Source organism: Mixophyes fleayi, chromosome 1, assembly GCF_038048845.1.
Source record: "Mixophyes fleayi isolate aMixFle1 chromosome 1, aMixFle1.hap1, whole genome shotgun sequence".
Lineage (NCBI taxonomy): Eukaryota > Metazoa > Chordata > Amphibia > Anura > Limnodynastidae > Mixophyes > Mixophyes fleayi.
The window spans coordinates 167234860-167248592 of record NC_134402.1 but is presented as its reverse complement, the minus strand read 5'-3'; the positions used below and the strand labels follow the sequence as shown (position 1 = coordinate 167248592).

Sequence of the window (13733 nt, the reverse complement as noted above, 5' to 3'; positions counted from 1 at the left end):
CTATGTTTTGTTTTGTTTTTTGTTGTATTGTTTTAGTTTTAAAAAGGTGAACACACACACACATGCACGCATACACATATTGGTTAATATAGGAAGATTTGTGTTACCTGAAGGATAAACTGTCTGGAAGGTGAAGAGATGTGGTGAGGAGTCTGGTGGACTCTGGAGAGATGGACAAGGTAGACTAATATAGCCATCCCATATCCCTCCTGCTGATGGGTTTTCCTCCAGGTAAAACAAATGCACGTCATCCAATTACCACCATGCAGGATCCTCAAGTATACACAGGTGTACCAATGAAAAATGTCTGGGTAGAGGTGTATTGAAATGTGTCTAATGTATTACTGTATCATACTCAAAGCTTTTGTTATTCAATGTGATAGTCCTAGAGTTATAATAGATGATAGGGGTATTCATGTTATTGATAATAGATGTATAATGTATGAGTAGTGGTAACAAATCACATACTTTCAATTAGCCATAAACCAGTGTGAACATAAAGTAGTGGTACTCGGTAGAATGAATTGAATAAGAGTTGGAACTTGATTGAAGTGCCACTAGTCCTTTCCAGCTACCAAGAGATCACCCCTGGGCAGACTCCTAACCTGTCAGTTTTTGAAATGTTCTCGACCCCTCGTGAGATGAGATTGTAACTGGGAGGCTAGGTTAGACCTTGAGAGAAGGTAAATAGTGAGACAGCAACCGAGAACGTCCAAAACACTGTTTCCTGAAAGGTCACACTAACTGTCAGGATGTTGGATCAGGAGAGTAAGTTGTGGAGCAGTAATTTCTTAAGCTTAGGTTATTTGCCAGACAGGTACCAGGTGTAGGCTACCAGCCTCACGGCTTCAAGGGTAGCAGAGACACACTGGTGCCCATACCACCCACTGCAGAGGGGCCAACACTCAGAGAAGGGTCCAAGGGCACTCATGAGTCTGTACTGAAAGGCCTCGAATGCAGTTAGTAGCGCCTGAGCCAAAGGCTAAGACTGTTGTCCAGCATGAAGTTGTAGTTTATCCTCTTTTGTGTTCTCTCATTTCATTCTCTTCTCAGGGCGGTTAATTCTTTTAATTATTAGCAGGTGACAGAGACTGGTTCAGGTAGTGATAAGGAGGTATTGGGGAGGAAGAAGTTAGTAGCATAATCAGTCCAGTCAATTACTCTATTCAATTCAGGGGTAAAGGAAAATTTGGAAACCTTGGAGCTTGGAGAAAGTGCGAGGGGCTATTGTCTGAGTAGCATTACGTCCGTAAGTACGGCGACCCCATAGTTATAAAAAAAAAAAGAGATATACACCCAGCGATGCCAGTCCAGTAATATCCGGACTCGAGCAGGCATCCTTGAGAATGATTATCATTCTTGGGAGGGTAAGGTTTTAGACCAAACAAAGTGCTGGGCGTGCTCACGCGTGCCTCAGTGATTATATCAAGTAGGATTAGTTCTCTTTCCACTAAATATTCTTGAGGTACCCGAACTATGGGTGGGAGGTCACTAGGGGAAAAAGTAGGACACCTAGGTCCCTTAGTCTGAAGTCTCCCAATGCTTTACAAGCCGATCACTGTTAAATCTGGGTATTGGGAGACTGGGAAGAATGAACAGACAATAGCCCGCCCACAAGTGTTGATGAAAAGAACTGGTGACATTATTAGATGTGTGTATATTAACGCAAGCTGAAGGAGATTGCATATGACATTATTGATAGACATAGGATGATGCTATTGATGAACATGAAGTGTTTAAATGTATTCTGAGCTTAAAGACATGCGTTGGACAGAAGAACCTGTTAAACTTGAAGAACTGTAGTAGAGAATTCTGTATAGCTGATACACGTTCTACTGTACCATGTACCTTTCCAAATAATGTATTAAGTGTTTTATTGCACCCTCGAAGGGCATACAAAAAGTTATCTCCAAGCTCTAGAAGTGTACGGTTTATAGTAAAAGAACAAGTTGTTTAGAGGATTAAGACTCTCTCTTATGATAACTTGTTTAGATCTACAAACAGTGTGGACATACACCAAAGGGGATTTGTATTACATAACAATGAAACGTGGTACTGAGATCCTGCTTCTAACATCTTTAAGGTGATAGTTTATTGTACTATCAAAGGGTGGACTGTTGAAGTCGTATAATTGGATGAACGAAAGTATATTGGTTTAATATTGGTTTGCCGTGCATATTGCGAAGCGTACGCCACGTGTTACATGACGTGGTGCGTTCGCACGGTAAAATACGCACGCACACACTCGCATTACAACAGTTAGTTATTTATATAATTTCATATTGGTTCTGTTACACTGTAATTCAGGAGCAGATAGTATTCGGTTTATTATTAGTCTATATATATATGTATATATATATATATATATATATATATATATATATATATATATATATATATATATATATATATATATATATGTATGTGTATATATATATATATATATATATATATATATATATATATATGTATATATATATGTATATATATATATATATATATATATATATATATATATGTATATGTATATATATATGTATATGTTGATTATATGTACATTGTAGTGTTATTAAAGGTTTAGGTAATAGGAAAGGTGTCATGCCTGATATCATATTGAAGCCCTAATCATCAGCAGCTGTCCGGTGCAGTCGGCGAAGCGATCGCACATTGCATACTTTAGTTATTGATATTAGAGAGTAAAACCTTTGTATGATACTGGCTATGAAAAGGAGCAGACCCCCTGGAGAGAAGACCCCCACCTTTGGATTCCTTAGATTGAATCAACCTATTACCTGTCTGGCCTGGACCCACCCAACGTCTGGACCTATAGAAACAATCTACGTCATCTCTATTGTTCACAATGAAACACTGACTGTATATATATTAGTTGCATCTCACTGGGGCCTCAGTCAACTCTGACACAATATTCTATACAGAATATTGTCCATCGGGTCCCGTGGGTGCGCAAGCGAGCGCAAGCGATTGCATTGGTATGTACTTATCTTTTGGTATTGGCTGTGCTGTACTGTACTTTATCATGATATATAATGTATTGAATTATTGACTATTTACATCTGTTAAAAATAAATCACTTTGTGCTTTGGACACACATTCAATTGATTGGGCAATGCTTATTTTAAAACGATAGAATTACTTTAATACAACAGTTAAGAAGTTTTAAAGTTACTGCACATCTGGATTCCTACAGTACACCGATCAGTTACAACATTAAAACCACCTACCTAATATTGTGAAGGTCCCCCTTGTGCCGCCAAACCAGCTCTGACCCGTCAAGGCCTGAACTCCCCAAAAAGTCTGAGGGTGTACTGTGGTATCTGGCACCAAGATGTTAGCAGCAGATCCTTTACGCTGCAAGGTGGAGCCTCCATGGATCAGTCTTATTTTTCCAGCACGACACTGATGCTTGATTGGATGAGATCTGGGGGGGGGGAAAGTTCAAGGTGTTGACTTGGAGGCCAAGTCAACACCTTAAACTATTCGTCATGTTCCTCAAACCATTCCTGAACAATTTGCTTCAGTATACCAGGGCACATTATCCTGCTGCAAGAAACCACTAACATCAGGGAATACTGTTGTCATGAAGGGGTGTACTTGGTCTACATCAATGTTTAGGTATGTTCTATCCTGGTTCTCATAGCTCTTTCACTGTCAATTTCTCTGGGGCCACCTCTGCTCCGCTTCCTTTATCAGTTGGAGTACTGCAAGGCTCAGTGCTAGGTCCTCTGCTGTTCTCTATCTTTACCACTTCTCTTGGAAATCTAATAAGTTCCTTTGGATTTCAGTATCATCTCTATGCGGATGATACTCAAATTTATCTATCCTCTCCTGATCTCTCGACATCTGTGTTGTCCCGTGTAACTGACTGTCTTTCTGCCATTTCATCTTGGATGTCCTCTCGCCAACTCAAACTTAATCTTTCTAAAACAGAGTTAATAATATTCCCACCCACCAACCAACAAGAGCATACCTGACATTTCTATCTCTGTTGATAACATGAACATAAATCCCACCGCACAAGCTCGCTGCCTAGGTGTAATCCTTGACTCACACCTATCCTTTGTTTCCCACATGACTCTATATCTAAATCATGTTACATACATCTAAAAAACATTTCCAGAATTCGCACATATCTCACACAAGACACTGCAAAAACCTTAATTCATGCACTTATCTCCCGCATTGACTATTGCAATTCCCTTCTTACTGGTCTTCCCCAAAACAGACTCAAACCCCTACAATCTATTTTGCACGCTGCGGCAAGATTGATTTTCCTGGCAAATCGTTATTCCTCTGCTGAATCACTCTGTATGTCTCTACACTGGTTGCCTGTTTTCTACCGAATCCAATATAAAATACTTTTACTAACCTACAAGGCCATCAACAAAGCTTCACCAACATACATTTCCTCTCTTGTCTCAAAATATCTCCCAACTCGACAACTCCGTTCTGCACAAGATCTGCGTCTCTCATCCACACTCATTACATCCTCCCATTCCCAGTTACAGGACTTTTTTCAGGCTGCACCCACTTTATGGAATTCTCTCCCTCGCACATTAAGATCTACAAGCATCTGGTCTACAAGCTTTCAAGCGTTCTCTGAAAACCCACCTCTTCAGACAAGCTTATAATCCTCAACCACCTTCTTAACCTCACTACATTACCCTATTACCACCCGTTATACAACTACCCCTTGACCAACATTGTTGTGTGACAGGATCATTTAGCTTATGAGTCACTTTTACCTTTGCAGTCTGGCTGGGCCAACTGCAAATGTAGACTTAACCTCATGTGTCAAACTCCCATTGTCCAATAGATTGTAAGCTTGCGAGCAGGGCCTTCTCACCTCTTTGTCTGTTTTACCCAGTTTGTTTATTAGTTTACTATGTTTGTCCCCAATTGTAAAGCGGTATGGAATATGTTGGCGCTATATAAATAAAATGATTGATGATGATGGATGATACGTGTCAAAGTAACATCCGTATGAATGCCAGTACCAAAGGTTTCCCAGCAGAACATTTCCCAGAGCATCGCACTGCTTCCATTGCTATGCTCCCTTAGTGAATCAGGCAGTGTCTAACAGATGCGTAACAAACAGCCTCTCGGAAATAATTGACCAGGTTTTAGAGCATCTGACACAGCTCTGAGTTCTAATACATGCACAGTGAGCTCTAACTCTTCGCTAGACCATTGGCCTTGAAGCCAAAGACGTAATGTTACCACTCCTCATCTCTGAAGACTGACACTCATCGTTGCTATAGTCCAGTCCAAGAAGGAAAAAGAGCGGTCCCTGTCCCTCATCCACCACAGGTGAGATTGATGAATTGAACGGCTAAACGAAGATTGAATATGGGCCACCTTCAGATGTCAGATGTTTGCTGATTAGCAGCAATATTAGGAATACACCAGGCATACACTGAGAAAAAGAGGATACCAGCACGATGGCTAAGTGGTTAGGACTTCTGCATCACAGCACTGGGGTCATGAGTTCAATTCCCAACCATGGCCTTATCTGTGTGGAGCTTGTATGTTCTCCCCGTGTTTGTGTGGGTTTCCTCCGGGTGCTCCGGTTTCCTCCCACACTCCAAAAACATACTAGTAGGTTAACTGGCTGCTTTCAAAATTGACCCTAGTGTGTGTGTGTGTGTGTGTGTGTGTGTGTGTGTGTGTGTGTGTGTGTGTGTGTGTATATGTTAGAGAATTTAGACTGTAAGCTCCAATGGGGCAGGTACTAAAGTGAATGAGTTCTCTGTACAGCCCTGCGAAATCAGTGACGCTATATAAATAGACGATGATGATGATACCAGGACCACACTGGAAGATGGTAACAGGAATACACCAGATTGATGCAGATACAGAGAAGGGTAATGAAACCAGGATAACACCTGATTGGTGCAGACACAAGTAAGACATTGGGAGATGCTGGAGGAATAGCAGAAAAGCATAAGGACAATAGTCAAATGGTCAGAGAAGCTAGAGCTATCTGGACATGAATATGTGGCATCATGCTGTAGTCCCAGCTGTGATAAACAGTCAAAGGTAAACGAGGCAGGGAACGAGCAGCCAGTCAGAGAACGAACAAAGTTATAAATAATGGGCCCTTGACGCACCATCTGGAAAGGACACAGCGCACCAGACCCCAATCAGTACATTGGAAGGTTCAGCATGTGACAGCTGTTATCTGAAAGTGGTTGAGAATAAAAGAAGATTCTGCTTTTAAAAGCAAATTGTGTAAATAAGTGATCACTTCCGATTCGTTCTGAACTGAGCACAGTGTCCGTGAAAACCATAGCCAATCTGACTCCTAGTACAATGTAAACATAACTTGCAATTGAATACGATATACATATGCAAACACGTGCATGCAACTTTTCCAGTGTTGAAAAGGTGTCCAGGTCTGAATGAGTAGACGCATCCATTTGAAAAAAGACACATCCCTCAGACACTTACGTCCAACTTGGGAACAGGTTAATAAAAGGTTTTTTATGAACGCAATTGCTATGAAGTATCATATAGACTTCAATATCACAGTGGCCTAGTGGTTAGCACTTGTGCTTCACAGCACTGGGGTCATGAGTTTGATTCCCGACCATGGCCTTATCTGTGTGGAGTTTGTAAGTTCTCCCTGTGTTTGCGTGGGTTTCCTCTGGGTGCTCCGGTTTCCTCCCACACTCCAAAAACATACTGGTAGGTTAATTGGCTGCTATCAAAAATTGACCCTAGTCTCTGTCTATCTGTATGTGTGTGTCTATATTAGGGAATTTAGACTGTAAGCTCCAATGGGGCAGGGACTGATGTAATTGAGTTCTCTGCACAGCGCTGCGGAATTAGTGGCGCTATATAAATAAATGATGATGATGATGATGAATATCATAGCTAATACAGCAAAAACCAATTTCTTAAGATTGGTAAAAAAACCAAAAAAAAACACCAGTATATTTTATTTAATCTTTCAAACAACACTACTCTTGGCAAATCGAGCAACTAATAAAGTCTCAATATGCGCATCAATCACAAACCTCTAATTGCACGCAGCAACGTCTTCATACGCTACCTGCCCTTCAAAACCCGCAAATAAAACCCCTTTTCCAGGCGTTTCTGGGACTATGCCCAAATCTGCATCCATACAGTTTCTCAAACAAGTCCACAATCAATGTTAGAACACCTTTTCCCTCCCCGTCACGCTCTTCAGGTGTAAGGAGTTGCAAGTGGCAAAAAGATACAGGTTTGAATAGCTGCAGTTGTATAGGTTCACTTTCTGAAACTGTGCAGTGTAAAAATATGCTAAGTAAATAGGCCTAGGTCCCATACTGAATCAGGTCCTATATCTCTATAGAAACCATAAATTCAATCTGCTCCATGCCATTGATTACTGACCATAGGGACACCATTTTGAACCTTTCCACTTGAAGACTAGTGTTTAGAAACTTCAGGTTCCCGACTGCTCAATAGGTCCTGTCTGAACCAGAAAAAGATAGGCGTCATATCCATTGGTCTTCGTATTTCCACTACTGGAAAAAACATCGCTGACACCAGCACAGACAAAATGACCTCCGTGATAACCAGTCTTTGTTCTTTTCCACTGGGCTTCCCGAGGAACGATCTGACTGGGTGTAGGACTATGAAGAACTAAAATATAACCCCTCTCTACAATTCCTCTTACTCACATATTTGAATAGGATGCCATTTTTAGAATCCCGTCATGCGGCTGGATTGTCAGAGGGCTTGGAGGCTGGACGCCAATGCCCGTTTTCCCCTTAGTTGTGCACTTCACAGAACAAAAGACTACCCCTTGAGGAGGAAGCTGCGTTTGGTGGGAAAGCGAAAGAACTGAAACTCACGCACTTTTGACTTGGGATCATTTAAATGAAGATGGAGGCTCGTTTTCCTGTTGCCAAGTTATTTTGTCTAGCTCTGCGCAAAAAAGAACATGACCATCAAAGGACAAAGATGCAAGAGTCCTTAGACTTCACTTCCCAAGATCTGAGCCAAAGAACACTTTCTAGCGATCACTGCTGAAATTTTAGAATCAACAAAGGCTACATACAGCTTTGCCTAGGTACTTTGATGCTTTCCTAATGTGATCCAGTAAGACCAGTAAATCTGAGCATGGAAAGCCCAACTGAAGCAATTCGATCACCAGTTCCAACGATTTTTCATTAGTCTTGTCAACCCATGCAGATGTCCAGAATGGGTGTCGAGCTGACACCCACTGCAACACAAATGGATTTCAAAATGCCCATGGTTCTGTACTGAATTTAAGAGAAGCAGCACCTGGGACAGGAATTTTAGTAAGTTTGGACACCTTGCTGTAGCCATAAGCTGTAATCGATAAACTACTAGGAACTTCAGCAGAAATCAGAATAAGACCTTGGATCCCATAACATTTTGGACAACTGATAAGAAGAATGAAAAGAAATAATGTGCTTTAGCTTTCTCATAAAAAGAGAAATGACACCAATGGAAGGATCCTCTGAATCCTGAATGTTAACAGTCTGGAGAACTGCCGTGACCAATTAGTAGACTCTGTCTCCTTGTGATATTATACCAGGGGTGAAATAATTATTGAAGACATCAATATTTTTCTCAGTAAAAATATATTTAATGTGGCTATTGTAATGAAATTTACACCAAATGTCAACAACGGCCCTTACAATCCACACATGCAAAGAAATCAAACCATAGATGTCTATAATTTAAGTTTTGTGTAATAATGTAAAATGATACAGGGAAAAAGCATTGAAGACATGAAAAAAGGGAGGTGCATAAAGGTATGGAAAGCCAAGACACCATCTGAAATCTATCAGAAATTATAAAGCAATCATTACGAAGGTGTCACCACAAGAAACACCTCATGAAGGGTAAAAGCAAAGACCTCTCTCAAGACCTTCTCTACCTTATTGTTGCAAAACATACTGATGGCATGGTTACAGAAGAATATCTAAACTGCAGAATATTCCAGTGAGCACTGTTGGGAGCCATAACCCGGAAGTGGAAAGAACATCATTTCACCATAACCCGGACACGACCAGGTGCACCTTGCAAGATTTCAGAGGAGTGAAAAAAATTATCAGAAGAGTTGTCCAAGAACCAAGGACCACTTGTGTAGAGTGAGGAAAAAAAATAATCAAAAAAATCTGATTATTTTGATGTAAATCAGATTTTTATTTTTTTTTTTTTCAATGATCAAGTAAACCTATAAACCAAGTAAAAACAATAATACAAAGTTCTCTTAAAATATTGTTTCTTTACTATATTCATTTTAAATGACTTGACAGTGTCAGCAATCATGGCAGGGCACAACAAACTACAAACAAATCACAACAAACTGCAAAAGGAAAGAAACAGCAATGATGTTAAAAGTTACAATAGTTGGCAATTGCCTTGCCTGATTTGTAAATCTGAATGAGACGACACATTAGGTTTATTGAACGCCTTAAAAAGAAACACAAGTTTTGCAGCTTTGTCAGTACCCAAGCGGTTTCTCAGTATTGACTGCGCCAACCCAAACGTGTAAAATATTCTTTCCAGTGAACTCGATGATGCTGCTGCTGTTAGCAATTGCTCTACTGCTACCATGATATTTTCACTACTAGCTAGTTTCTGAACCAATGTGCATTTTACACCAGTCTATTGGTGTCACTGCTGACACAACATCGTGGTAAAACAAAAGGTCATTAAACGGGGTTGCTTTTACAGTGATAAGTTACTTCTTTTAATTGTCCTTTCTCTCTGAACTTGAAACACTGGTTTGGGGTGGTGTTGGTCATTCTCTCTGGATTCTGGACTTATCTGTTTCTTGTCTGTGCCTCTTTGTATCACGAGTCATTATTAAATTAGATCAGCATGCAATAGCCATAGATACAGACCTTCAATTAGTAGAGCAGCTAATGAAAGGTCAAAGGACTGTTGTCCATATTGCACAGTATGCCAATTACCATTAAAAGCTTGTCAAAACCTGGATTTTTTTTAAATGGTGATTTAAATCAATGAATTAAAAAAAAAACCTGTGATTTAAATTGTGATTAAAATCAAGTTGATTTAAATCAGCACACCCTGCTTGTGGAGAGCTTCAGGAAACCCTGTAATTAGCAGATACAATTGTTTCAAAGAAAACAATAGGTAATGCACTTAACCGCCACGGCCTGTATGCACCCTCACCACGCTTGACTCCTTTGATGAAGAAAAACATGTTGAAGCTCGCTTAAAGTTTGCTGCACAACATTTGGAAAGGCTGTGAAATGCTGGGTGAATATAGTGTGGTCAGATGAGAGCAAAATTTAACTCTTTGGATGCCATGTTTGGAGGAGAAATGGCACTGCACATCACCCCAAAAACACCATACCAACAGTGAAGTTTGGAGGTGGGAACATTATGGTGTGGGGCTGTTTTTCTGCACACAGTACTGGAATACTGCATGTAATTGAAGGAAGGATTGGAAAAATGTACCAAGACATTCTTGATAAAATTCTGCTGCCATCTACCAGGATGCTGAAGATGAAACGAAGATGGACATTTCAGCAAAACAATGATCCCAAACACACAGCCAAGGACACTCTCAATTGGTTTCAGAGAAAGAAAATAAAGCTGCTAGAATGGCCAAGCCAATCACCTGACTTGAATCCAATTGAATATCTATGTAAATAACTAAAGATCAGAGTTCATAGAAGAAGCCTACAGAACATTCAAGATTTGAAGACTATTTGCGTTGAAGAATAGGGCAAAATCACACCTGAGCAATGCATGGGACTAGTTTCTCCATACAGGAGGCGTCTTGAAGTTGTCATTACCAACAAAGGCTTTTGTACAAAGTATTAAATAAATTTCAGGAAGCGCGTTCAATACTTTATCCCTGTGTCACTTCACATTATTACACAAAACTTAAATTATGGACATCTATGGTTTGATTTCTTTGCATGTGTGGATTGCAAGGGTTGTTGCTGACATTTGGGGGTAGATTTACTAAACTGCGGGTTTGAAAAAGTGGAGATGTTGCCTGTAGCAACCAATCAGATTCTAGTTATCATTTGTTTAGTACATTTTACAAAATGACAGCTAGAATCTGATTGGCTATAGGCAACATCTCCACTTTTTCAAACCTGCAGTTTAGTAAATATACCCCTTGTGTAAATTTCATTACAATAGCCACATTAAATATATATTTACCGAGTAAAATGTTGATGAGTGTTCAATACTTATTTCACCTGCTGTACTTGCTATGAAATACTGTGATTGCTTTTTCATTATTATTTTTGCCTTCATTTTAGATATTATTAATCTCAAAGCTGTTTATCAACTAGGTTTTAAGTTTCATTTGCAACAAAATAGGTTTTGTGACTTGGAAAGGACACAGTACTAAGAAACTAAACATGTACTGTTGTAACACATTAAAGGAAAATGATACCTTTGTGGACATCTTTTGTTTTTAACCTCGTCGCTGCTGAGGCGTTTTTCACCCCTAAGTTGAGCATTTTTGGGCTCATCACATATTTATTGTCTGCCGATCAAATAAGAAAGCTAAACAGAAAATACCCACAATTGAAAGATGGGACTTCTCTCGTTAAAATAAGGGTACCACCACCATTCCAAGTGCCAGGGAAAGGGAAGAACTCTCTACAAGAGCCTCCCCCCTATCCCTTGAATTAACCACAGACTTGAATTGACTGTGCACATGCACGCGCACATTGTGATGAGCATGTGCGCAGACGATTCCAATGGGGGAAAGATTACTTTCCTCTGGCAGATTCAGAAAACCCACAGTTTCATGATGGAAAGTGAACAATAGGTTTTCTTAAATCCTTTAATGCAGAGGACAAATGTGACTAGTCCATAGCAATTTAGGGATCATGTAAAGGACAAGTTCCACTAGTCTTTAGCTCTCAAGGGGACAAAGATTAATACATAGTACACAGTGTTATAGCAGTCAAACATGCCAAAGACACAGTAGCAAGGTTGGAGCATGTACTTTCATCTTTCAAATATATGTGCACTCTGTGAACAGAAAAGGATATTTTTTAACTACCGTAAGTATTCAGATACCTTTTAGATACACCAAGAGAATGTATTTAACCAATAGGTAGCAAGTTGTTTTAGAAAAATAGATTCTACGGATCATGACTGAGAGGATCACTGTGGCTATTCAAATTATTTACCTCCCTCTCTCTTTAACAGTGACAATAAGCTGAGATCTTAACAGGTGGGGTTTGTTCTCACAAGACAACTTTGAGTGGTACAGTCAAATAGACATGGGAACCTTTAGATCCTTGCTTTCCAAGCATTTCCATGAAAAGGTTTGTATTTTGTTTATAACTGTGTCCGCGTGTCAAATATAGTTAGCATCATTGCCAGTGTGCAATTTAGGTGTTTGTGTTGGCCAGAAAAATATTCCGTGCAGTGTAAAGGGAAATGATTTCACACCTTTGGACGAACTATAAAAAGCTAAAAATGCAGTAATTCTGACATTACTGGGATCTCTCCTAGTGAATGAAACCATTAATCTACACAGTGCAACAAAAATTATACCAGCTGCAGGAGGGATGAAAGAGCATACTGGACTTGTTTAGTGAAGTATAAACACCAGATAGTTCATCTACATTATTCAGCATAGTAGTATGCAACCTTTTGACATACACACACATATATATATATATATATTATATACAAGTTAACCCGTGCATGATACTCATGCATTCTAGACAAATCAAGCTACTTAAGGTGTTAAAAACATTCTTGTCATGCATTTGGGCCATAGCCCAGGCCTCAACCACCAACCACTCCCCACTGTCACCCCCGGTAACCACCGACCACTCCCAACTGTCACTTCTCCTTCAAGAAAGAAAAAAAAATATATATATATATATATATATATATATATATATATATATATATATATATATATATATATATATATATATATTTTAAATCTTTATAAACACGTTTAACAATTAACAAATTAAAAACATCTTAGTATACCAAATTTCAGCCCTTTCTGAATTTTTTTTTCAACACACACTAAGAATTTAGTAGGTCAGTGTATAACTCCGCCCAGCAGGTGGCGCTGCAGCTTGGTTTTATTTTTTCCACATACACACAGACAGACTAACACACGCCACTAGACATTTATATCATATATATTATATTATATATATATATATATATACATATATATATATATATATATATATATATATATATATATATATATATATATATATATATATATATATATATGTATATATCATGTCAAATTATACTTGCTCTTTAAGCTGGTATTTTCTGGTTCTATTTAAGAAACTCATATATAGTATGTGCATAAACAATGTATTGCAATGATAAAAAACACAAATACACACACCACTTGAAATTCCTTCAATATTAAGAAACTGAAACATTTATATATAGTATCTTACCAGGGACATGGAAATAATCGCTTACTGTAGACAGTGGATCATCCCCAGGTTGCAGATCAGGTAAATCCTGTAATCTATTAATAAATAAGAAAAACAATAAATTGAAGTAAAATGCACTTTGACAGTCCGTTAATGGATTTTTTTATTACTTAAGGCACCACACAGTAATATTAACTAAATTATTTGTACACAAAATGATTATAAAACAATAGAATTTGTATAATAATGTTAAAACCGATACACCGGAGAATACCAGATACCTTGGGGTATAGTGTAGATCAGGGTTGTCCAACCCGCTGCCCGCGG

General features: G+C 38.9%; 1 protein-coding gene across 25 annotated transcripts in view; it reads right to left on the bottom strand.

The window, feature by feature from the left end:
• The window catches only part of CENPC (centromere protein C), a 295773-nt gene that overhangs the window by 267653 nt on the left and 14387 nt on the right, over nt 1-13733 (bottom strand). For all 25 annotated transcript variants that reach the window (XM_075203541.1, XM_075203629.1, XM_075203558.1 and 22 more), the window contains exon 3: nt 13428-13501. In XM_075203541.1, the coding sequence (XP_075059642.1) occupies nt 13428-13501 (74 nt within the window). The remainder of the gene's footprint in view (nt 1-13427; nt 13502-13733) is intronic.